Raw genomic sequence first — 27172 nt, 5'->3', positions numbered from 1 at the left:
TGTTGCTCCTTGTCCGGACTATACCTACATGATTACTTCATGAAACCCGTATAGTATATTATAAGAGTTTTCGGAAAACTAGATGATATTGATGTAGAATTCTATATAGAAATATTTTCTTCATACCTACTATGCTGAACTGTCACCGCATACATCAGAATAACAGCGCCCTCCTCCTGACAATAGTCATAAATATGTATTATATTTCTGGTCAGGCTTTATGCAATTACAATTTGTAGAGTTACCGTTAGCATTTATCCCAATTTGTAGAGTTTCTTAAAAATTTAGGTAGAGATGGAAAGTAGTTATGTATTAGCTAATTCTTTGATATTCATATTATTTATAGTTTTGCTAGTAAAAAGTTTAGAACAAGTATGATTTTTAAGTGGCATGTAATATTAGAAAGTAATTAAACAAATAAATGGTTTGTGTGTTGTCCGGAACCCTGCATGGTGCGTTGCTGTGGTATGACACCCATTTTCCGGTTTGTACTGTCAAATTTTAATTTTAAAACTCGGTTCCCGCATTTTTAGCCAATGACTAACGTTGGCAGCACTGGCATTATAATGAAATGCTGGACAGTGAATGGTATGTCAAAGAAATGCCAAGCTCACGCTGAGACCGCCAAGTTAATTAAGAAAATACATCTCACTGCTGTCAGTAGCATCTTGTCAAATCAAACTGTCAGTCGCGTCCGCAAAATTAAAATCCATAGTGATAATGAAGCAAAATAAAGATAAAACCTAATGTATTTAATATCAATGAATTTTATCTCCACACTCACGTGAATATTACAAACCTAAACTGTTATTGTTACTCCAATTGCAATCCAGATAAGCATTGGCCAAGCCAGAGTTGAAAGGCACAAGTTTTTACAATATTGACTAATTTATTTGATACGTCTCTCCTACATAATGATCGGTATTTCGAACGCTTGCGTTACTTTGTGTATTCTTTTACTCTTTGTCAACATACGTGCTTCATTGGCTCAATACAGTAAGCCTTGGAGTGATAAATATGAGAGCAATAAGTGTCCAAAACTATACCCAAAGAATTTTATCAATTATGCCCCAGTGGGTAAGTAACATATATTATTTTATGTTAAAACTTATAAACTTATCAATAAAACCTACCTTGTTACCATAATTTTAAAAATGTAAATAATTTGTATATTGTAAATCCTACATTATTGCGAATTTATTTCGCTACTTTTCATTATAATAGGAAGTCACTAAGGTTTTCTAGTTCTAGTAGTTGCAGAAAAGATTCCTTGATAGTCTTGATACTATGTATTTGACTGGGTACAATATTACCAATACATTACAGTATAACAAAAACTTTCTTATAATAGGTATATTAAGTATTAAGAAAAGAACACAGCATGCCATATTCCATAGCATATGCTGTTATCTATTATTTATAAACGGTGTAACATGAGGAAACCAAAAGATTTTAACTATGCATTTCAGAGGGCAAAATATAGATAAAATGTTACATGATGTCAAGCATTTTTTTTTTTTTTTGTTTTTTTTTGGATGTATTTTCTATCATTTATAAACTGTGTACCATGGGGAAACCATAATATTTTAACTACGAATTTCTGAGGGCAAAATGAAGATAACATTTTATGTGATGTCAAGCAAATTTTTGCTGAAATTGGATGGATGGTTTTTTTTTTATGTATTTTCATGTAGAATGTGAAAGTATTATAACTCTGAAAGTAAGTGAAATCCAGAAAAGTTTGTATGACATTTTACTCTTCTAATATGAAGAGGAATATGCTGTTAAAATTATTGAGTTTCCTTATGTTACACTGTGTAGAATAATTGCAATTAATCTTTTTCCTTCTTATTCATAAGATTTTCGTTTACATTCACCATCCTAACATGAAACTGTTGCAGTCATTGAGATTAAAAAATCAAAATGTAACTTAATCTTCATCTTTAAGGTAACCTAACTGCTGGAAACTACTCAGAGAAAACAGGTCTCAAGGGTCTCCGGCAGTGTGTGATGGCATGCTGTCTGGAGGAGGCCTGCAACATAGTGTTCATCTTTGATTCCCGCTGCTTCCATGTGGAGTGTGTTAGTGATGAGCTGTGCTTGCCGCTGCTGAGGGTCGGGAGCCCTAAGTGGGAGTCTCATGTCTCTATGATACTGGTCAAGCCTGTGCTGCCCAGTGGTATGTATAGAAGTTTCACTTTATCCATGACATCAAATTGGTTCTAGTTTCTTTATTCCCATTATTCCCATTTTATCTGAACAGAATCAGGAATTTTATTGAATGGACAAAACACAAGTGCATCAGGACATTGACATGCACATATCAGCTTTAAGCTGCCTGCCGTGCATTAACAAATAATAATAATAATCTGTTAAGATTGTCAATTGTTTAATATATCATAATTAATCACATAAGCTTAAATTTTATATTCTGGAAATTTGTTTTTGTCAACTTATATATAATATATCTGGGATTCAAAACCCTAACACCTGCTATGTAGTAGTAGTAGTCATCACTTTATTGTGTACAACAGTTTATATACAATTTGTAGGAATAGAGATACAAAAGCGAGCATTACCAAGTGCTTGCGAACATTAGACCGACCTCTTACGACTGAGCTACAGCCAGCCGATGCACGGTTGAAGAAATTAACGACCATATTTCGCGTTAACTAACACGAAAGAAAAAGTTTCACCCCCGAAAACCCCCACAACAAATTTTAGCGAAATCATTAGAGCTGTTTCCGAAATCGTCGTCGTCGATATATATATAAATATACAAGAATTGCTTGTTTCAAGGTATAAATTTTCATGAACACTTCTTATGGAAGAGCGAAAATTTAGTAAAATGTGGGAGAATGTGGGGGAAGGCCCCTCCATCCAATTATATTCATAATACAATCATACAAAGATATGAACTTCATCCTAACCTAATTTTCAGAAAACTGGTCTGACATCCTAGATCAGTCCAGCTACAGAGAATCGGGCAGCAATTATTCTCCCGAAGAGGAATCGGTTTACTCCCCGTACGCCAGGAACCAAAACCTTCTAACTGACGATGAGGAATCTAACTTCCTGTCGCATTTCCTTAACAATCTGCCGATGGAGGATGATGACACTAGGCCGTATGATAAATACAGAGATAGTACTGACAATGAGTTGTTAGTGGATGCGACTAGGTATTGTATATCTATTTTTTATCACCACTCACATGTAAATAATCGAAAATCGCTCGATATGTTTCGCTCCGTCACGAGGAGCATTTTCATTGAGCTCGCGAAGATCGCGCGCTGTTATCCCGATACGGAACGCATACTACGGGCTGCAGCTCTTCTAAATACAATAATTTGGCAAATACAGTTAACTTTGTATTACTAAGTTTAATAAAAATAGAGATAAAAAAACGAATTTTTCAGGTTCCTAGAAAAAGTCCCATGCGAGGTCGGCGCATCGGGAGATTGCCCCTTCAATTCAGAATGCATTCCTCTCGGTCTGAAGACCCGCAATGGCATCTGCAAATGCGTGCCCGGCACCGAAGAGAACGCACAAGGAGTCTGTGTACAGATGTTGAGGCCTTTCTCTAAGGGGCCTACCATCCCTATGGACAGCAAGAAGAGTGAGGTGGCGGACAAAATGGAGAAATCTGATGCGGCTAAGACTGTTCAGAATTTGACGGTTTCCATTGTTTCTAAAACTGTAAGTTAGATCATCATTATATGTATTTCATTTCAGGCAATGATTTGGGAACCCATAGACAGACTTAAATACCTATTGCTTGTTACATTTTTGCTCTGCTAAATAAATATGTATGCAAAGCACATGAAACTGCTCAAGTTTTTGTGTTTCTCTTTTAGCAATAAAGGGGTTGAAAGAAAACTCTCTCTCCCTACCCCTGCCTTGCCTACCCCTTTTACATGGAATACAGGCGTAATTTGTATGTATGTGTAAATAAATGTATACAGTAAATACTGTGCAGTCCATTATGTCTAGAAAAATGTGGCCTGAATACGAATTTTATCTGTATAAATGAACATTTTGCAGGTCCAACTTCCAGACAATGAAGTAACTTTGGCAGCGTACACAATTCCTGACGAAAAGGCTACGATGAGCCACTACAATTATGCGTGGACGCTAGTTGACCAGCCCAATGGTGGATTCACAGGTTTGATTCCGTGATTTTAATTAATTAATCAGAAAACTATGCAAACTTGAAAGTTAGTTCCTTATAAAACATACTTCTCAAACAGATTTTTAATGATAAGTATATCTCTAATAATATAGGTACAGTCAGCTGCAGAGAAAAGTAGGCCCCCCTGCATACAAATTTGTACCTAAAAGTAAAATGACAGTAACATAGAAAGTTAGAAACGCCAAGTAAAGGCACGTGAAATAACCACATAAATTATTTCTGAAACAATGTAGATTCATTAAGTCACAGTTAAATAATCAATAAGCTGTTTCTGACAAAACATACTTAATTTGACACATTTGAAATATAAAAAAGTTACATTGAATATATACATATATTTTTAGAAAATTTAATTAAATATCCACCCATATTCCACAGGCAACATGAACCAAAACGGTGCCACAGTGACTCTAACCGAGCTGACGGAAGGCCAGTACCGCTTCAAGCTGACTGTGAACGGTACTAACGCGTACGGCGAAGGGTTTGCCAACGTGACGGTGTTACCACCATTAAGGGTGAACACACCACCGCAAGCGGTAGTGACACCGCAGACACAGACTGTGAAACTGCCGAATTCTGTTGCTGTACTTGATGGCAGCGCCAGTAAGGTAAGACTTTCCTCGCTATTTGTAACACGCATAGTAAATAGGTAAGGGCTCAAGGCTGTAGAGTAAAGAGTTTGCCAATGCGACAGTGTTACCACCATTGAGGGAGAATACACCGCAGACACAGACTGTGAAATTGCCCAATACTGTTACTGTCCTTGACAGCAGCACCAGTAAGCTGCGAATACAATTTTAGGTATACTTTCCCATTTAGCTAATCCGAAAAGATATAAAAGCCGCAGTACCGTCGAATAGGCATCTCGCTCTGTCAAGGTTGCCTTAGCGCAGTCACGATTAATGAATGAAGTACTTTTAAACTTAACTTGCAATAAGGGTTTGTAATGTAATTTCGGATTAGTCCACTTTCTTATGGCTTATTTAGATAGTGCGTCTTTATTATCTATTATAGAGATGGGCCGAATATTCGGTAAATATTCGGTATTCGGCATATTCGGCAAGTTTTTCAATGTTCGTATTCGGCCGAATAATTCGGTTGCATTGCCGAATATTTACCGAATAAACAAAGTAAATAACTAATGAAGATCTTACGTATTCCATTGGATCTTACCTATTTTAATAGCTTTCTAAGGAACTACTAAAAATGCGACAAAATATAAACACAACTGTTTTGAAAAAAAGTTAAAAAACCCTAGTTTAAGAGTTGAGAAGAGTTCAGAGTTGTTTTAACTAAGTTTTAGTTACCCACTAAATCATAAGAACATAGTTGTACTATTATAACCATTATCAATCATTTCGTAGTTTTAATTTTAACATTCGCTTTAAAAATATGGCGTAACGAATATTCGGCCGAATGTTCGGTTCGGTAAGAGCTGAACCGAATGTTCGGCCGAATATTCGTATTCGGCAAAGTCCATATTCGGCCCATCTCTAATCTATTACTACTTTTCTTAGGATGACGACGCAATAATAGCCTGGCACTGGGAGCTCACATCCGGCCCTATCGGCTACCAGCCACCTCTGGAAGACAAACCCACACTAGTACTGAAGGACCTCAAGCAACCTGGCAACTATACCTTCAAGCTTACCGTAGAAGACTCAGACCACGTGAAAAACTCCACGACTGCTAACATTACAGTGTTGAACCATACGGATTACCCGCCTGAAGCTAATGCAGGTAAGAAATACTTTCACATAACTAAAGAGTAAACGAACTAATCATTTTTGGACTTATCTCTAAAGCTATAATTTTTAACAAGCGATTCAAAGTAGTTATTTTCTTCACATTTGTGTTCATTTTGTGACTACTTATGTTAGAGAATTTAATAAGTACATATGCAATGAGAAACTAGTGCAAATTCATCCATAATAATATTAAAATGGGAAAGTGTGTGTGTCTGTTTGTTTGTCCCTCTTTCAAGGCCAAACGGAGCGATGAATTGACGTATTTTTTTAAGTGGACATAGTTGAAGGGATGGAGAGTGACATAGGCTACTTTTTGTCTCTTACTAACGCGAGCGAAGCCGCGGGCAAAAGCTGGTAAAAGCTGGTAAATAATAATCGGTCTTTTTTACGCGCGTTACAGAGGTACAAAAAAGCAAAGTAACGCAAAAATAATGACTAAGGGCCAGTTGCATCAACCATATTTGACAGACACGACATCGTCACGCAGCAGACGTCTATGGAACTTCCCATACAATAAAATTTAACGAACGTTTTAACGGTGACAGACGGTTTGATGCAACCGGCCCTTAGTCAAACCATAAAAGTCAGTCTGTTCAAATACACTTATAATAACTTATAAGTGTCTACAGTCAAACAAATCGCACTGTACGAAAGACACCTTTAGTGTGGGTACAAATGTCCAACTCTTCTCGTTTATCAGGTCAAGACGTAATAATCTACCTCCCAAACAACAACCTGACCCTAAACGGGAGCCTGTCGACCGACGACCACGAGATCACCTCGTGGGAGTGGACGAAGGCCGCTGAAGACGAAAACAAAGCAGTCGACATGCAGAATACTCATTCGCCTTATTTGCAGGTATACTACAAACCCTCTGGAACAAGACCAATTATTTCTATGGCCCGTTTCTCGAAAGCAAAGACATACTCCGTATAGGCGGATAAGGTCTAAGAAAAAAACGTACCTCAAAGCCATAGAGAAAAAGGTACGGTGGCCTAGATGGCGTTACACCTTTGGGGAACACTCGGCTAGATGGCGCTAATATTAATATTTGACATTTTAACACATATCAAGCTAAGAATATGGGCCAAATTGTCAAAATTTTACTTTGACAGTAACTCTCTATAATACTCGATCCTCTTTGTCGAAAGGTAACAAGCCTTGTATTACAAGTGCGCGAACTGTCAAATCGTATGGGTTGTCATGGAAACACACTTGTAATACAAGGCTTGTACCTTTCGAGAAACGGGCCACTGTGAAAGGTAAAAGTTACGAGCGGAAGTCTCTTTCCAACTTGTCATATTAGACATTGACAACCACTTGTAAATTGTAACTTGTAGCTTCGAGAAATGGGCCCCAGGAGTTTCTATAAGGACTAGGTAACAAGTAACACAATATTTAGCTTGAATAGGTGTATGAGCAACCAGCTCATCTGTAATATTTATGCTTTCCTTACCTTTCCTTATATGGGGTAAGGCTTTTTTCAGGTGTTGTTATATTGAGGGCTTCAATAGATAATTACTATTATTAGGAATACTCGGGCAAGTAAAGAACAATTGAAGTTATAAAGTCTCTTTTTGGAACTTTTAAAAGCTTACTCCATTAACAAAAAAATAACTGAAACGCCCCTTGTTGCTGCCTGATAATCTTCCCCAAAAATGGATGCCATAACTAAAGATTAGCTCACCCATAGCAAAGTGCCTTTCTGCATTCGTTTAGATGTATTTTATTAACAATACTCACTGTTTACCAGCTATCCAACCTATCGGAGGGCATGTACACCTTCGTGCTAAAGGTGACGGACTCGTCAGGGCAGTCGTCGGCGGCCGAAGTCCACGTGTTCGTCAAGCCGCCGACCAACACCCCGCCAGAGGCTCATGCCGGCCCTGACCAGGTACGTTCTGCATCTGCATGCAAGTTTCGGTAGTTGAGACATGTTAATAACAGCATGAAGGTCCATAAAACTAGTGTGTTTGTTCTATGCATACTTACCTATGGATACGGAATTTTGATGGGTACAATGTTTTGGTAATACGCCAAATGGGCACAGTAGGTAATACTAATAACACTCCGAACATTAGTTTTGACAATTCTATAAAACTGTTATGGCATAACCACTTGCGTTAATTATTTAAAGAACATAACGTTTCACAATACTTCTTTAAGGTATTAAAACTATACCATATCATTGCAGTTCATATCACATTCCGAAACTTTCAACGGTTTGGCCTCGCACTACGAGCCGCGTACACAATTACACATGCCCCCGCTAATATACAATTCTTATTTAAGTTCGTGTTTCTCCCCTAAACGTTATCCACGTCCAGTTAAGTAGTATCCTCAATCCTCATAGTCCGCAACTCCTGAAGTTTTCTACTTCGTTGGCTCCACTTGCAAAAGTTTATGTCATATTCCTGCTTCCCCACTCTTATATTGATTTGAGCCTACCTTACGCTGGCTGTCTCGACGGTCCCACTAACTGTCAACTCTCATTCCACTTCATATTTCTCCCCCAAACATAATTGTGTAACCCTCAACGGTTTAACCTCGCAGGACGACCACTCCATAACCCATTACACCTCCCGCTGACCGTCTCGACTCGCGACGGTCCCACTAACAAACAACTCTCATTCCAGTTCATATCCCTTCCCCAAACGTGGGTAACCCTCAACGGTTCGGCCTCGCACGACGACCACCGTATAGTCGCGTACACATGGCGCTGCCTCGTCGGCCCCTCTAACAGTACCATCCTCAACTTCAACGAGTCCGTCGCCAACGCAACCGTACTCACCAAGGGCCAGTACGTTTTCTCGCTGACTGTACTTGACGATAATGGGAACTCTGCATCGGATAATGTTACTGTCAATGTGGCTCAGAGTAAGTTTATGGAATACTAATTTATTGGGAATATCTAAAATTGGGGTAGAAATGTATTTCCATTTCACAGCAAAGATTAGAACATTAGACTTTATTGACCGGGATATAAACCGTGATTACCTTTTTGATTTTTGTCGATCTCCCGATATCCCGGTCAATATAAGTCTAATGAAAATAACCGCGAATCATTCAAAACTCTATTAGAACACTTTAGATTAGAATAGTGGAAGTTAATATGTAGCTTTAATTGCTTAATATGACTGACGGCCTCTGTAAGTTGGCTGCATACAATTGTGGACTTTAAATGTGAACGGTTGATTTCAGTTTTCATAGTTATTGCTGACACGTTATCGGTTTGGTGCGGCAAAAACATTCCAATTAGTTACGCGTATTTTTCGCTACTTTTATTGTCCGGCCAACTGATATCGTTATATTTTTCAATGAATATTAGAACAAAGAAAATAATGGAAGTAAAATCCCGATTTTAGATATTCCTAATCGAATAAAACAAACATAACAATAAGCCTGATGTATGTTTTTGCATGAATTTAATATATGATACGGTGTTGGCAAAATCTCGTATGAAGTATGCTATTTTTCGAAAGATATGTGTGAATAATGTATTTGATTACTAATCGCACAACGCATGCACTTGTCATGCGGAAAATTCTTATTATGACTTTTTCGTATTTTTCGTTTACCTACTGTAAATGTTTATTTTTTACTTTTATTCACTTGCACATTATTAATGCCCTGTGTAGTTCTGTAGAAAATCTTACCACGTTCATGTTTTTTGATATAAAGATAGATATTGTAATTCCAAAATACTATAAAATCTTTCTACAATGTTCTATAATGACATTAATGACAAGTATAAAATTAAATTTAATAACCCCATTATCATTCTAATAGACCAAAATAGTCCCCCGAAAGCGGACGCTGGCGGAAACCAAGTACTGTACCTACCGCTGCCGGTCCTTATTCTGAACGGATCTAAATCATCGGACGATTTCCGTATCGTATCGTGGAAGTGGATGCGATCAGGCTCGGGCTTGGCCGCTGGCACCGTCATACTAGACTCGGACAAGCAACCTGTGCTTATGGTGAGTTATAAACCCATTTTATTATTTCAATAGATCAGAATAGTCCTCTGAAAGTGGACGCAGACGGCAACCAATTTTGCCGTATAATTCTGGCAGATTCTGCTCGTATCTGTAATTTAAATTTGGCTAAGTTAGACTATATAGTGTCATTGAATAAGATCAAATTAACTCTACAATGTCTTCTTCTAGTTAACGAACATAGAGCCGGGCCGCTACGTGTTCGAGCTAACGGTGACGGACGACCAAGGCGACTCTGACAGAGACACCGTCAGCGTGCAGGTAACTATCTGATCAAACCGACCATAGAACTTTTACAATTTCAAAAAAAACAAGACGCAAACATTTTCTTACAATGTTATGTTTGACGCGCCACCACTGAATTCACAGTGATCACTGAGAAGCAGAACTCCACTCTAAACCGAAAAAAGCAGCTATATCTTGTGTGTGTGCGTGCGCCAGATCTCATTTAAGCGGAAGTTACACTGCGTCTTTCACCTAATGCGGTCACCGAATTTATTTCTAACTACCAGTATGAAACAAATACGGTGACCGCATATGAAGGACGCAGTGTAACTTCCGCTTTAGGGTCACGTAACCAACGGAGTACCTAAGGCTGGTTTTAAAGTCACGCGGTCCAGCCGCGCGGAGCGATCCGCACAACCAATTTATATAAAGTTAATGTTGTCATCCGCGCGGACTTGCCCGCTTTACTCTAAAACGCTCCCTAAACTTAACCAAGGGCCTTTTTGTTTTCAAAGTTGTCCACCCCACTTTTATTTTGAATTGGGAAATTTTTATGTGATTTCCACTCAGAATCGCGAGTTCTTTCAATTCTAATAGGAGAAAAAAGTGTCTCAAGGTTTTTTTTCCCATTATGTTACCATTTTTTCATAGGTACATTTTGTATGACGGTAACGGAATGGAAGGTTCGAAAAAATGTATGGAAATCTTGGGACATTTTTTTTCTCCTATCAGGATCGAAAAAGCTCGCGATTCTGAGTATTAATCGCGTAAAAAATACCCATGTTACAAAAAAAGTGGGGTGGACAACTTTGAAAAAAATGGCCCTAATACACATTAGTCCGGTGCGGATCGGTCCGCCTGACACTAAAACCAGCCTAAGTGGGGGTGTCAATTTTATTCGCAGGTGAAGCCAGACCGCCTAGAGCGCAACCTGCTAGAGATGACCCTCAACATCCCCATATCGTCGTTCACGCAAACACAACTAGAGTCACTCATTCAGAAGATGACGCTGCTGCTCAAGGACGATGTCAAGATCAATGTCACGGAAGTGCGCGGGGAAATCGACTCGGGAAACACGCAGCTTATATTCTTCTTGTGGGAAAATGTAAATTTAATACTTGAATAATTATCAATTAGTTTTCTTTAGAACGTTACGATTTTAAGCATTGTGTCTATGAAGCCAAGATTTTAAGTTAGTATCAAGTAATTCTGAGTAAACTGGCCGATCTTGATCATAAATAATTTTCCTACCGGCGTTGCATCAGGGTGAGGAAGTAGAAAAAAAATAGTTTAAATGTCACTGGTTTGTAGTTGCGAGTAAGAAACCTCATGCCTTGGCTACAGAATGCATTGCCGTATTCGCCGTGCATTTTGTGGTCAAGAAACATAAGGAAATTTATTCATGCCTCATGGTATCGATCACGTAGCTATCAGATTAACATACGTCATACCGCGTCACTCAAAAGTGAACTATGAAAATTCTCAAATAAAAAAGTTTTGCTAACGCTTTATCGGTGACATGTAGTATCAAACGGCACTTAATCGATTGTTTACTACAGGGCCAAGCGATGGAAGGCATCCGAGCGCTATCCCTCTCCCGCACCGCAGCCGCAGCGGCGGGCCGGAAGCCGCCGCGCGCGTGCGCACAACTCGCTGCCTCAGCACTTGCTCCGGGCGCGGCGTGTGCGACGACGCGACGCGCACGTGCCGCTGCGACGCCTTCTGGATGCAGAGCCTGTTCGCCGCGCTGCAGCCGCACCACGCGCCCGACTGCGGTCTGTAGCTTGCTGTACTACACTGTACCGCTCGTGTCCGCACCGCACGCGGCCGCAGCGCGTACGACGACGGCACACGCACCGCGGCCGCACGTGCGGTCTGTAGCTTAGTTTCTCTCTATTTCCTCCTTGACGATTTCGACTGCGGAGACTACAATATTTTATTTGGATACAGGAACTAAGCTGTGTCGCTCACTCGTTTGCACCGACGTCATGACAAGACCCCACCTACGAATCACAGGCTAATAAGGGACAATGTTTATGAATTCAAGGTCACATCCATTCGCTACTAAAACGCCAGCTGTGATCCGCAAGAGAGACATAAAGCAGGCAATCGTGGTCGCGCGATAAGTGATATAACATCAGGCCGTCCTTCTCACACTTTGTAAGTGCGATAGGGACGGACGGTTTTATCGTCTATCGCGCGACCATGTTATCGGTGCTGAAATGGATAACACTATACGGCCCTGTACATTGTTGTCTTGCTTTAACTTCCAAGCGAGGTATGAATCGGATCGAATGCTATGCGTTTTTGTTGTCTAACGTTTATATTTGTAACTCTAAATTTCGATAGAACTGAACATGGCTGAACGATATTTTACGCCCCGTTTAGGAGCGCCAAGAAATGGGTCCCAAATTAGGCAATTTTTGTTAGGTGGATCAGAGTATAGGAACTAGTAATACTATAGTTTAAATTGGTACATATATGTATTACAGATTGGTCGGTGGTGTACGCGAGCCTGGGGGGTGTAGCTCTTCTATGCGCGCTTGGCGGCAGCTGTTGGGGCTGCGCTCGTGGCCTTAGACGACTGTGCGCTCCTCGCAAGCCACCGCGGAGACCGAAGTACAGGCTGCTGCCAGTTGCTGACCATGAAGATAAGCCTTGTAAGTACTATCTAGTACTATAGCAATACGTGGACCTGTGGTCAGTGCACGTGTGCCTGGGGGTAGCAAAGCCACCGCGGAGCAACACGGCGTGTACAACTAAGCAAATTTAATGTGTTTTGGCGATAACTCTAAGCACTAACGAAGCTTAGATTTCAGTTTTGTAATAACCTAACCATAAAATTTTGAAAAAACCCCCGACCGCGACATAGTGGACCGATTTTCATGAAACATGGCTAAGAACACTCGACTAACTCAACTTTCAAACAAAAAGAACTAAATCTAAATCAGTTCATCCGTTCGGGAGCTACGATGCCACAGACAGACACACACACATACAGACAGACACGTCAAACTTATAACACCCCGTCGTTTTTGCGTCGGTTAAAAATCCTCATTTTACAAAACTGAACAACTGGACAATGTGTAGGTAAACATTTAGTTAGCATAATTTAAGCTAATTTAACCAAATAAATAAAATTAATTGTTCATATTTATGATTGCCTTTTCTTCTTTGTCAGTCACCGCCAAAGACCTGTCGGAATCTGAGACGGAATCTGACGTGCTATTCGAGAGCAAGAGCAAAACAACCTCATTCGCGACGCGACTCATGAACGGAGAGGCGCCGCACAGCTACAAGAAGAACGGGCACTACAAGGGAACCAGGTAACGGACTATTTCCTATACAATTCTTAACATAACCCTATAGACATCAACGAAGAACTGATATCAAGGCACCATCTTTTTCGCATTATGTATGTACACCATTAGCTGCCAACTCATGAGCGCTAATAGCTCACGATGACTATTAGCTTTTTGGCAGATTGAGATCGTATTTATAAAACATAGGTGGGATGGTAGGTTGCCTCTGATGCGTGTAGGGCAAATTGCCTAGGAGCCCCGCTATGTGGGGCTTCGGCGACACTTGTATGGGGCCATGATCCTCTTCCATACGGTAGATATTACAATCGGCCGCTGACATACTGTCAGAAAAAGACGTCGACTATTCAATTTTTTTTTAATCTTCTACCTAAATGTATTCTAGTTTCCTAAAATATATTAATATATATTTTGACTAATCATACAATATAATATTTTTTTATCAAGAATATATTTACTTACAGGAAAGTGAAGACGTAGCTCAGAAGTTATGTGGTGGCGCGGGCTCGAGCACAGCTATGTTGGATCCTTTGATACCTTCGCGAACACAGATGGCAAGACAGGTAACGTCTAGGACCCTTATAGTAGAGCGGCGAGAGGGTCTCGGAAAAAGTTGATGTGACTGGAGAGTATACTGCTGACAAGTGGTATCGTTGTGATCGGTAGACTTTACTGAGTACGAAATAATGACTTGTCACATTCTCAGACTGTGGGGGGGTTAACTATGACGTCACAAAGATCGCGGTCCCGGGTTTCAATTTTTTGCCAATTTGTCTAGAACCCCTTATCCAATTTTGAAAAATGAGGTGTCGATTGAAAGCGTATAACATGCTGATTAAGATTTATTATATGTGAAAAGTATAGTTTTGTTAGTTATTTTTTAATTAATAATAATGCAAAAAATACTTTTTTTTTACTCTCTTTTTTGATTTTTGTGACTCAAAAAGGCAATGAAAACGGCCACTTAGCTAAAAAATATGTTATATAAATCATTTAACTACATTATTAAGCTATCTGTTGCTTTTTAAATTTCTACGATCGGATAATAAATAAGCAAACTACAACCACATACCTGTAGGCGGGGAGTACCGCTTGACACGCGTTCCCATACATTCGGCGTCTACCAAATTACACCTCGCGCAAAATTCGTTTCAAGCAGATATACCTCTAATCTTATTCATCGTAACCTATCAATATTGGTATCATTTGAAAGTACAATTAAAGTACTTTAAAAAACAATGTCAATCATTTTCTTAAAATCAATAATCGCCAGTCTGCGGTGGTTACAAAGGAAAAAAGTGGGTATGCAATTTGACTGGTTTCCTAGGTTTGATACCCTAGACGAGTTTAAAAGGGGAGGTAAAGGTGACATATGGGTTGTTCTCTGGCCTAAAAGCTATACAGAGGGTCAGGGGAGAAAAATACTAGGGTTTAAGTTTAGTTTTAAGTTGTTTTTTCTTTTATTTGTTGATTTTATTGTGTTTAATTTTTTTGTAATTTTATCAAGGATACACTTTGGTTTCTTTTGCTGAAAATTCCCTTTTTTATGAGAAATGTTATGAACTTCATGGCATTTTCCGATAGAGACTAAAATTAACTTTCAAACAAGGCCACATAGTCATACTGATACATAGTCATACCCTTAATATTATATAAGTAAAAGTATGACTATGTGGCCTACTGATACATAGTCATACCCTTAATATTATATAAGTAAAAGTATGACTATGTGGCCTTATTTGAAAGTTAATTTTAGTCTTTATCGGAAAAAGCCATAAAATTCATAACATTTCTCATAAAAAAGGCAACTTTTAGCAAAAGAAACCAACGTGTATCCTTGATAAAATTACAAAAAAATTAAACACAATAAAATCAACAAATAAAGGAAAAAATAACTTAAAACTAAACTTAAACCCTAGTTTTTTCTCCCCTGACCCTCTGTGTAGCTTTTAGGCCAGAGAAAAACCCATATGTCACCCTTACCTCCCCTTTTAAACTCGTCTAGGGTATCAAACCTAGGAAACCAGTCAAATTGCATAACCACTTTTTTCCTTTGTAACCACCACAGACTGGCGATTATTGATTTAAAAAAAATGATTGACATTGTTTTTTAAAGTACTTTAATTCTGCTTTCAAAAGATATCAATATTGATAGGTTACGATGAATAAGATTAGAGGTATATCTGCTTGAAACGAATTTTGCGCGAGGTGTAATTTGGTAGACGCCGAATGTATGTACGCGTGTCAAGCGGTACTCCCCGCCTACAGGTATGTGGTTGTAGTTTGCTCATTTATTATCCGATCGTAGAAATTCAAAAAGCAACAGATAGCTTAATAATTAGTTAAATGATTTATATAACATATTTTTTAGCTAAGTGGCCGTTTTCATTGCCTTTTTGAGTCACAAAAATCAAAAAAGAGAGTAAAAAAAAAGTATTTTTTGCATTATTATTAATTAAAAAATAACTAACAAAACTATACTTTTCACATATAATAAATCTTAATCAGCACGTTATACGCTTTCAATCGACACCTCATTTTTCAAAATTGGATAAGGGGTTCTAGACAAATTGGCAAAAAATTGAAACCCGGGACCGCGATCTTTGTGACGTCATAGTTAACCCCCCCACAGTCTGAGAATGTGACAAGTCATTATTTCGTACTCAGTAAAGTCTACCGATCACAACGATACCACTTGTCAGCAGTATACTCTCCAGTCACATCAACTTCAAAACTAGACGACTTTTTTCAATTCCGCCGCCTTACTATTACACGAAATTACTCTGTACAGGTAGTACTGCACAATACTGATATGTACGATACGCTATAATGCCTTCACGGGGCATCTGTATAGTGCGATTGACAAGATTCAAAAAGCACCTCAAAAAATTAAAGATCATAATAATTTGAAGAGAACCTAGAAATATTCAAGTGTTTTTAATACGACGTATTGGAAATCGACGAGCCTTTAATAGTCCACTTCTTGGTCTAGTTTCATTCGTCGATAACTCGGTAGAATTAAAGTGCATGGAAAGCCACAGGTTGTATAACGACTTGTGAAAGTCATATGTTGATAACTAGGTTGAAACGGCTCGTGAAACTCATAATGACATTAGGATATAAAATCGCACACCCCGTATACGTGCCCAACCCCTAACGACCAATGAAAACAGTTCCCCAATGCGGGTCCTATGACATGTTCTGAAGATCTACCGCACCCCTCAAGCGGCCCTATCGACCAAAGAAACTGAGCCATAGACACTAATGAACCAGCCAATTGCCGCTGGTGTAACTGGCCCTAATAGACAACTCCTGATTTATGACTAACAAAACTTTAGTATAAATGGTCAATGACAGTGTCTTTTTGCCTTCGTGGCAAAGGCTACAGTCTGACCAAAAAGAGTAAACATTTAAAAGTGGCAAGATTGTAGTGTGATCCCTTTCAAATGAATATGTGTGAGAAAACGGGACGGCACGACGATGTTGCCACTTTTTAATTTTACTCTTTTTGGTCAGCCTGTATTGTAGAAAATTGCACGTTTTTGTATTTACTTAAACGATGTTTCGCTAGATTTAAAAATACAGTAATATAAAAAGAGGCGTTAGACGTTGTGAAAACAATGAAATAATATAAGAATAACACAGCTCACGTGAGTCGTATATATTTAGAATTAGGTATTTTTACTAGAATGTCATATAGGTAATTTTGTTAGATATACCTACATATAATTATCAAGCCATAGACAAGTGAGGTAAAATGTAAAAATAAATATATGTAATAACATGTATTTGTCATTGTATATTTTGGTGTGGTTACGTCTCAAATTGTAGATAATCGAACTTGCATAATTATACGGATACTCGTACTATATTCCAATAAAAATATCGGACTATTTCCAGTTATAACTAAATTGTTACCAGTGGTAACAACTGACAAAAACAAAAAAAAAAAAGCAGTATCTTACCAATGGGAACAAATAAAAAAAATATTTCGTCAGTTTTCAGTTCGGTACAATTATAATTATGTTATACTATTTTTCACCTTAGATGAGTTCGGTACAAAGACACAGACACTTCCAAAAAATCTGAATTATGCATACTATGTTCGCAAAATATTGACGAAAAATAATACAAATTATTTAAAAACTATACTTTTTTGAATATATTGCCTTATCATGCATGTAACGGAAAATACTAGGGGCGCGCGGGCGGATTCCCCTAATATTTTCCGTTTCATGCATTAAATTAGTTAAAAATAATATATTTGAATGATGATTTTGATGGGTTAAATTGTGGTGTCCAACCTGTCATATTTGATGAATATCTCTCGTATTAACTAAATAATAGACCTTGATAATACAATATATTTAAAAAAAGTACTATGTTTTTATATTCTTCTTTACTTTACGCAAAAATATAATTCAGTTCGCAAGAATATTTAGCGAATATAATATGCGTAATTCAGAATTTTTGGAAGTGTCACCGAACTCATCTAAGGTGAAAAATAGTATAATACATATGAACTTATGTAAATGAAATGTATATGCAACAAAATATAATAAGTAGGCACTGAGACATTACTCGCTGTAAATGTTATTCAGACTAATTTATATCTATTTAATGTTGTTTAATATGCGACTATCTTACTAATTTATATATTTTACACGAAATGAGTGTTAAGTGAGTATATTTACATTCCAGTACTTAATAAATGTTTTATTTACTTAATTTTAATTGTATTTGAAAGCCTTTTTACACGGCTACTGCGTTTTGTTACTGTAACTTTGTTTATGTAGATAATTATATAAATCAATGTACTTAAAACTTAAGATGACATTAGAATAAGGATATTTATCATTGTATTATTATTGAAAACACATAAAACTAACGAAGCTGTAATGACTAAAATATCACTTTAAACATACTTAGATATGGGAGCAACATGACATAGTATTATGAACCCAAATCGAGTTTTTATATACATACTAGCTTTTTCCCGCGGCTTCGCTCGAAAAGTAACCTATGTCACTTACCATCCCTTCAACTATCTCTACTCGAAAAATCCTGTTAATTCGTCGCTCCGTTTCGCCGTGAAAGACGGACAAACAAACAGACACACACACTTTCTCATTTATAATATTAGTATGGATTAGTATGGATGTATATTTGTCGCTCTGTCTGTCACAGTATATTAGAAGCTTTACTTTACAGTCGTGCATAAAAGTCGCAAAATGATTTAGCACGACCACGATTGTCATGAGTTACTACTATAAAGGGTTGATACAAGGTCGCAGGCCGAATAAAAAGACATTTTACATTTCATAGTATATCTAGTGATTTAATAAGCACTTTACGTTACTACGATTGATTATAGGGTCACATGTACTGTAAACCGTTGAACGATACACGTGCGAATAAGAAATACGCAATTTTATCCTAAATAACTAGAATGTAGGGTAGTTTTGCACAAATGTGGTTTTCTACCAGAAAATGGTCATTATGCAAATGAAGAATGATCCCTATTCTATGGGAAGCTACAAATATGAATCAACTTAGACGACGATACCGTTTTATACTAATCAATCGATGTAAATAGAATAAAAGATGTATCAAAATAAACACCTAATTTTTAAGAAAGTATGATAAAAAAACATTCCGTTAGTAAAAAGTATATAGTACTAAGATAGTGATTATGTAACCATACTACGAATCACTATGCCTATTTATCGTAGCAGCCATATTTTATTTTTATTAATGGGGGCTGTGTCGGCTATGATCGTGCTATGGATTAATAATAATTATACATGACGTAACAATTGTTTAAGTCGTGTTGTATAAAAAAATATATACTTAATTAACATTCCTTACTCGTTATTTTTTTAATTCACATATTTATTGTTATTAACAAAATAATTTAACTTCGAAAATTAGTTCTAGTCCTGTTAAGTGATAATTATATGTTACCGAGTTACTATTTTTTTACTGCACAACATTATGATTTAATTTATCAATGATAATATAAATGAAATGTATTATTTTTTATTATGCGACGATTTTGTATTATTTATTAAGTAATTATTAGGAATAAATACCTGTAGGGTGTATTGGGGTAATTTCAAAGCACAGAAATGCCCGGGTAATTTCGAAAGGGGAGTCTTGATATGACGGAAATAATGGAAGTTGTTTTGTGACTTTCGAAATTATCCCAATGCACCCTATATGAGAAGACAAAGACAATGTTATATCGTCACTAGGTACTTTGAAAAAATCTCGTATCTCACACTGCTTTTTAAAGTTAAAAGGCAGTAACTGTATATGCATCCCATACATTGTTACTGCATTCGTATTTTTATTGACAGAAGAAGATACAGATGTAAAGTGCGAAAAGATTTGCCTTCGTATTGTTATGGAAACGTACGAACGTGTCATGCTATTTCGGTCAGTCTTAGTACTCTCACTACAAGATGTACTGACATTGTCTGAACTGTCATGACAAATACGAACGTTTCGAGAACAATACGAAGAAAAACCTTTTTGCACTACATCTGTACTAGATGTTCAAAGTAGTGACGATATATGCATTGGGGGTGGGTACCAACAAGAATTATTATTGTCGAGGTTTAAAGTGCAATGTATTATAAGTTATAACACGGGCCATTTTATTTAAAGTTTTATGTACATACAGTTAACTTTGGATCCCATTACAAGAAAAAAAATCTAAAATGTTTGAACTCATGACTCAATGAGTAAAGCGGATAGGTAAATAACATACAAATTTTCTGAGATAAAAGTGTTGTTCAATTTTAAACAAAATGGCCCGCCTAAGATTCACAGATTTATTGAGTATTTTTCTTTATTAAATGAGGCTTTTCAAAACGTGCTTGTTTCTCTTTTATGTACGTTTCGTCTGCAAGATAAATTTCACGACTATCGCATTATATTATCATTCACGATGACGCGTGAATCTTTTAAATATAACCTTTATATTAATGGCTTGACCAAGGCACGCTTAGATTATCGTAGTTCTCTCTCTCTCTCTTTATCGTTCTTCCGTATTGGTGTGACAGAGCCAAAGCAACACGAATATTCAGCTCAGATAATCACTACAATCATTGTAGTACAATTATGTTTGGATACACGTTTATATATTATAAGTTATAACAAACTTGTGTATTCAGAACGGCCCCGCCCCTTCACGTAGGGCGGGAACAAATGCAAACACACAATTCAAGGCGACTACCAAAAAACAAATGAAAGAAAAGGTCATGCATAATTCTTTGGTTCGGTGTAAGCGATACTACCTTACGAGAACAAACTAAGATCTGTATGATCTAAGGTAGGTATGGCTATATGAATAATTTTAAATAAAAACACGTTGGTAATAAAAACTGTATTGCTTTATTTCACAAAACATAAGTGATGGACTTATTCTATCGCTGATAAGCGATAACTCGATAAGCAATATGAACACTTCATTACAAGGTAGGTACTATTACGATCTAATTACGAATGTTACAAGTACCGGTGGGCAGTATTTTGCCTCTATAATATACCTACATACATAAGAATGTATGACGCATTATAATAAATTACTATAGGTACCTATACTATAAAAAAATATGAAAGTTTAAAGAAATGCTATTATATTTTGAGATAGAGCACCCATCACCCCATTAAACCTACAATTTGTCATGAAATAAGGCTTAAGTACCTATTCAGTATTTCACTCCTTTGCGTAAGGAATGTGCGCTAAACTGACGAGCGTAAGCAAGGCCTTTAAAAAACGGGTCAGGCAATCCCTTGAAACAGATTTGTGTTGTTTTCAATAATCATTAAAACAAAAGTAAAGCTACAATAAAGTTTTATGTATAAAGACCTTATAACTTAGCCGAGATCTTATGACTTTTGTGTTTGAGTTTGGAATGTCAGAATTAAATGGAAGTTGTATAGCAATAAATAAAATCACGCAATAGTACATTACTACAGAGGCCGGGACAAATGGGGTTACATATAGACGGCCGAGCGAAGCGAGGCCGGATAGGTCTGAGGCGGGCAACCCCATTTCCCGCCGAGGTATGTATAGTGCTTTTCTCAAACATGGTATGAAATAAATAAAGTCTACTGAAAATAGTAACTTCGGATGGCTGTATCTCCTAAACGGTACGTCGTAGCGCAAAAATAATCGAATTTTCGTTCCCCTTTAGTGCCCCGTATACGCCTATAAAAAAACAAAAAATTAAAAAAAAAACGAAAAAATTTTTTTTTTTTTTTGTATGAAAACCAAAATCATATATTGTCTAGGGCCCATACCAGTTGCAGTCGGCACGTCTATAAAGCCCCTTATAGTTTTTTTTAAATTGGCTAAATACCTGGATATTATGTCACAATTATCTGTGTTTGGAAATTAAAAAAGAAGACTTTGCCGGCCTTAGCCTGCAAGGTTTGTATGAAATTCCATTATCTATCAATCGTCCTAGCCGCACCTGCAACGTCATACTTCGCTGCCAATTATAAGGCACATAACATCAATATTTCATACCATGTTTGAGAAAAGTATCATAATTAACTAATTAAATTAAATATCAGATCTGCTCCAGAACGGTTTTTTTTTGTGTGCTTACAGGAAGTAAGTTTCCTTTATTAGTGTTATTGGGTTGATTTATATTCATTTCCAAATATAATGACCATGCATGATAGATGGCTAATGGAAAAGGTTGGAATTTATAATTATACTGTAAAACATAAAATTTTAGGTTTGTCTATTTTTTTGAACAATGCTTACAGCAACATATTTAGTTTAAAATTTAGTAGTATAGTTTGTATTGCCATTATGTCACTGATCACAACCAGTTAGATAACTTTGAAATCTGCATAAAAAAAGAGCTATATACAAAGCCCAGATGATGGGAGAAATTATGTGTTATAGTGCGAGGAAACACAAGTCGATAAAAAGCATGATGTACTCGACCACCATTAAGAAATAAATAAAAAAATTGGTAGTTGTACCTAAAACAATTTTAAAAAGAGCTTTTTGTATTTTTTTTCAATACTTTATATAATTTGCGTAATAAACAGTTAGTATTTTTTTAATATATATTTTTCAATTATTGATGATTATTAGTATGTAATTAGTTTACTGAAATAATAGTGAGCGTCAGAATGGCGGGTGTACATCAAGCAATCCTGGTGTGGTATACGTCAGGAGTTAGTGCTAGCAATGTGCCAAATGTGCGCCAAAATTCGAGCAATGTGCTCTTTGAACTCCAGAGATATTTAAGAAATTAATGACACCCGCCATTCTGACGTCAGGTTGGCGGGTGTACTTCCAGTTCTAGCTAATGGCTGCTTACTCGAGGGTGAAAGTATTGCCTAAGGTTAGTGCTCGCAATGTGCTTCCACGTGTATGAAACACATACTAATTCAGAGAAATAATAAGCTTACACATTATGTAACAATATGACATGTAAGATAATAACTATAATAAAGATCAATACATTTCTGATTAAAAAATTGTTCATATGGATATCGATAAAATAGTCGATATTTAATTAAGCACTATTGAAAAGTGCATTTTTGTTCCCGTCGTCCGGGCTTTGGCTATATAGCAAGAATAAGCCACCATCCCAAAGTCCACATAGAAAATCCCACTTAAAAAATCATTATCATTCCATCCCAATTAATAATAAATAAGTTACAAGTAGTCTCCTAAACCCTATTTTGTACTAAATATTACATAATTACTTTGCTTTTTTCTTTCCTGACTTAACAGTCTTCTCTATTTCTTTAGACCACACAATTTTGTTTATTTTTTCTCCAACAACATACAGTGACAATACAAATGCAAGACTGAACAAATAAAATACCACCCTCAGTGGCCAGTTGAGAACTTCCAAGACTGGGTAAACCCATGCTCCCGTCTGGGCATAGATAACATGTATCCATACCATATAGCACAACATGAAAGCAGTCAAAAGGGAAATACCACGATTTCTAGATGGATACATTCTGAATGATGTTAGAAGTTCAATAACAATAAAAGCAACAATATTGGTATGCATGACATGATTCAACCATGATGGGAAAATCGCATCTAATCTCTGTGGTAGAATCAACTCCCTATCAATGGCATAAATGCCCCAGAAAGTGATTCCAACAAACATTGCCACTGGGAATGCTAAAGTACTAAACAATGTGTCCTTTATGCGTCGAATTAGCGGCTTCGTTGACGGCGTCGGTTCATTGGTGCCCCAAACATCATTTATTAGGGCCACACTGAAGTATACGGTTTGAATTATCTAAAACAATAAACAAGCACTTAAGTATTTTAAAACGAATAATGGAATGTTGTTCAAAGTCACAAATTTACCTAAAGAAAACTTACGGCATCAATAAAAGTTAAAAACTTTAACTTTCCTCCAAATGATCCTGCACCACTCGTACCCGGGAGTCTTACATACGTGTGATCGTAATAAACCCCATAGGCGAACTGTAAAGCCCCAAGCAAATGGAACATAATTTGACCCGCCATGTTAATTTCTTACTACCTAAGAGTAACTGATAATTATTAGTTTCCAACAATTTTTTAATCACGAATTTCTTAAGATATCGAACCAACTCATTCCAATTCCAAAAGCGAATCAGAAATGTCGATTTGACAATACAATGACAGACCCGATAAACCGGTGAGCGTTCAGAAATTATTAGTTGTAACTATGTTGTAACCTTGGCTTGAAAATGTATTCTGTACGAAGTTTAAAGTGACTGCGGAATGCTGATCATTGTGTGTCACATCACATTATTCACATTCTTACAAAATACAAATAAATAATGTCGACTGGATGACAAAATCAAACAATATTTTGCTCATTCTGATTTTACTGTAGTGAATTGTAGTATAATTTCGAACGACCCCATAAAGCTAGGAACACACTACGCGGACGTCCGTCGTAAATCGACCGCGGACGGGAATCTGGGCAATGGAAATACACATAAAGCTAGGAACACACTACGCGGACGTCCGTCGTAAATCGACCGCGGACGGGAATCTGGACAATGGAAATACACATAACCGTGCAAACTATCGGTCGACGGACGCGGACGTGGCCTTGAGCGCACGGACGTCCGATCGAAATCTGGCTCTCTGGATGTTTTGTTCCGTGCACACTGATAGGTCGATCAGTGTGCACCTCAGATGAAGAATACTATAGATTTGACGTAAGCGTACACCCGTAAGGGACAGATATAGAATAATGGAGCGAAATTAAGAAGTACTTTAAAAATGGCTGACAGTTTACCATAAACAACCTACGTAATCTGGGCGGATAATAAGCTTGACGTCACGTACATATCCCTTACCGCATGTGACGTATACAATATTTGTTCAAATTTGAACTATAACAGTTGTCAGTAGAGTAGAATTTATAACGGCCAAATGTGGAACAATATGCGGTAAAGGGTTATTGTTTGCCACAAACTCGTTTGTGGCAGCGGCGGAAAAGTGAAACTATGACAAAGACAAACAATAACATTTTGCTCTCTGTCACTCTTATTATAATTTGTATGTGACCATCTCGTTCGGTAGTGGTATTATTATTTGGCTGTCTAGTCTATAGTATCCTTTGTTTAAGCTAGGAACATACTACGCGGACGTCCGTCGTAAAACGACCGCGACCGATCAGTGTGCACGGAACAAAACATCCGGCGAGCCAGATTTCGATCGGACGTCCACGCGCTCAAGGCCACGTCCACGTCCGTCGACCGATAGTTTGCACGGCTACGTGTATTTCCATTGTCCAGATTCCCGTCCGCGGTCGATTTACGACGGACGTCCGCGTAGTGTGTTCCTAGCTTGACCGTGCAAACTATCGGTCGACGGACGCGGACGTGGCCTTGAGCGCACGGACGTCCGATCGAAATCTGGCTCTCTGGATGTTTTGTTCCGTGCACACTGATAGGTCGCGGTCGCGGTCGTTTTACGACGGACGTCCGCGTAGTATGTTCCTAGCTTAAAGCTAGGAACACACTACGCGGACGTCCGTCGTAAATCGACCGCGGACGGGAATCTGGACAATGGAAATACACATAACCGTGCAAACTATCGGTCGACGGACGCGGACGTGGCCTTGAGCGCACGGACGTCCGATCGAAATCTGGCTCGCTGGATGTTCTGTTCCGTGCACACTGTTCGGTCGCGGTCGCGGTCGTTTTACGACGGACGTCCGCGTAGTATGTTCCTAGCTTGAAACTAGACGGGACGAGAGCGCGCACACGGGCAACTGTTGCCAGCGACTTTTTTGTCGCGACCATGGCCTAGTATGAAAGTGTGCACACGAGGCGACGCAAGTTTTCATACAAATACGAAAGTCGCCGAGCAACTGTGTCCCCTGTGGGCGTGCACACGGGCAACTTTTGGCAGTGACCATGGCGATTTTTTTCAAATACGAAAGTCGCCGAGCAACTTTGTCGGACCATCCTCATTCAGGCGACGCATGTCCTGAGACGCGGAATGAACGTCAGCGCCACGCTGCCCGAATGTCATTTAAAAAACCTCTCCTCAGTACATTTTGTATAGGAAGGACGTAAGACGCGCCCCCAGGCGACGGACGCGTCGCTTGGCGCGCACCGCGCCGCCTGGGGCGCGCCAAGCGACGTCCCTTGCGCGTCTTTCCTATACAAAATGTACTGAGACATTTTTAAAATTACATTCGAGCGGCGTGACGCTGACGTCCGTTGCGCGTCTCAGGACATGCGTCGCCTGAGTGGGGATAGTCCCATACGCGGTAGAAGAAGAGTACTCTTCTTAGAGTACAAAGCTTTTATCCTTTAGGCGTAGTAGCCAAGACGCCCAAGACAGCCAAATACTTACTTTGGTACACTCATATATATAGGTACACAGAATTACGAGTCATCATCATCCTATGATGATTACATTGATTACCTCATCACTAAAGTGAAAATAAAATATAACTTTGTTTCTTAAATAAAATAACTTTATTGAAAATGTTTTCCATGGCACTTTAGATATATATACACTAAATAGTATCTATAAACCATACAATAAGAAACAATTGACTGCCTTTACGGCGAAAACATGATTGGACGGACTGTGATGTCATATAAAATTCATTCATATAAAGAGGGCGTGCAACTTTGCCCTTATTGTAACTTTGCCCAGAATCAATGTTGATTATTAAGTTTATAATTTGTAAAAAAGTGGGTTACATTCGACTTTCAACATAATCGTTCGTTTTATTTGCATAGAACTGGCCACTGCAATTTAATTGGAGTGTTCCATTTTTTAAGTAGGTAGTACGCACAGAGAAAATACGAGGGCTGATTGGAAAGTTCGCGGCCTGACCATTAAAAAAAAACTTAGTTTCTTTTTTCTGCCGTCATTTTGAACTGTCATTATTTAGTTGTCATCCCGCGAAATTTTAATTAAATGCAATATTTTAAAATAAGTTTTTCCTCTCATTTAAAAATACGTGTAAGCAGTTTTTTCACAATGGACAATTTGGAGCAACGTGATTTAATTAAATATCTTCATAAAAAAGGATTGACTGCGAAACAAATTTATGAAGATATGCAGTGTACATTAGGGCAATCCGGTCCATCATATACGATGGTAAAAAAGTGGGCAGCTGAATTCAAGCGGGGACGAGTCAGTATCGCAGATGACCCTCGCTCCGGGAG

General features: G+C 37.9%; 2 protein-coding genes across 2 annotated transcripts; one reads left to right on the top strand and one right to left on the bottom strand.

Moving 5' to 3' along the window:
- Positions 1 to 700: 700 nt before the first annotated feature.
- On the top strand, positions 701 to 17198 carry LOC125231377 (dyslexia-associated protein KIAA0319). Its single transcript, XM_048136821.1, is given in 19 exon segments — positions 701 to 1077; positions 1949 to 2179; positions 2942 to 3179; positions 3417 to 3696; positions 4042 to 4162; positions 4568 to 4797; positions 5707 to 5929; positions 6638 to 6795; positions 7691 to 7831; positions 8574 to 8814; positions 9727 to 9917; positions 10107 to 10196; positions 11065 to 11265; positions 11720 to 11765; positions 11768 to 11935; positions 12653 to 12820; positions 13342 to 13486; positions 13945 to 14059; positions 16249 to 17198. Coding segments are annotated over 18 exon segments (3051 nt in total). The 5' UTR covers positions 701 to 914; the 3' UTR covers positions 13961 to 14059; positions 16249 to 17198.
- Positions 17199 to 22911: 5713 nt separating this feature from the next.
- On the bottom strand, positions 22912 to 24107 carry LOC125231046 (androgen-induced gene 1 protein-like). Its single transcript, XM_048136388.1, has 2 exons — positions 23862 to 24107; positions 22912 to 23775 (listed from the first exon to the last, which is right to left on the bottom strand). The coding sequence occupies exons 1-2, from the start codon at positions 24006 to 24008 to the stop codon at positions 23218 to 23220; spliced, it is 705 nt and encodes a 234-aa protein (XP_047992345.1). The 5' UTR covers positions 24009 to 24107; the 3' UTR covers positions 22912 to 23217.
- Between the last annotated feature and the right edge of the window lie 3065 nt (positions 24108 to 27172).

This window comes from Leguminivora glycinivorella, chromosome 11 (assembly GCF_023078275.1).
Source record: "Leguminivora glycinivorella isolate SPB_JAAS2020 chromosome 11, LegGlyc_1.1, whole genome shotgun sequence".
NCBI classification, from domain to species: domain Eukaryota; kingdom Metazoa; phylum Arthropoda; class Insecta; order Lepidoptera; family Tortricidae; genus Leguminivora; species Leguminivora glycinivorella.
This window is presented reverse-complemented; position numbering and strand designations above follow the sequence as displayed.

Excerpts from the sequence above, each read along its gene's own strand:
- LOC125231046 (XM_048136388.1), bottom strand. The coding sequence starts at position 24,008 with ATGGCGGGTCAAATTATGTTCCATTTGCTTGGGGCTTTACAGTTCGCC. Across the intron at positions 23,776-23,861 it reads TTTTAACTTTTATTGATGCC|ATAATTCAAACCGTATACTT; the intron begins GTAAGTTTTCTT and ends TTATTGTTTTAG.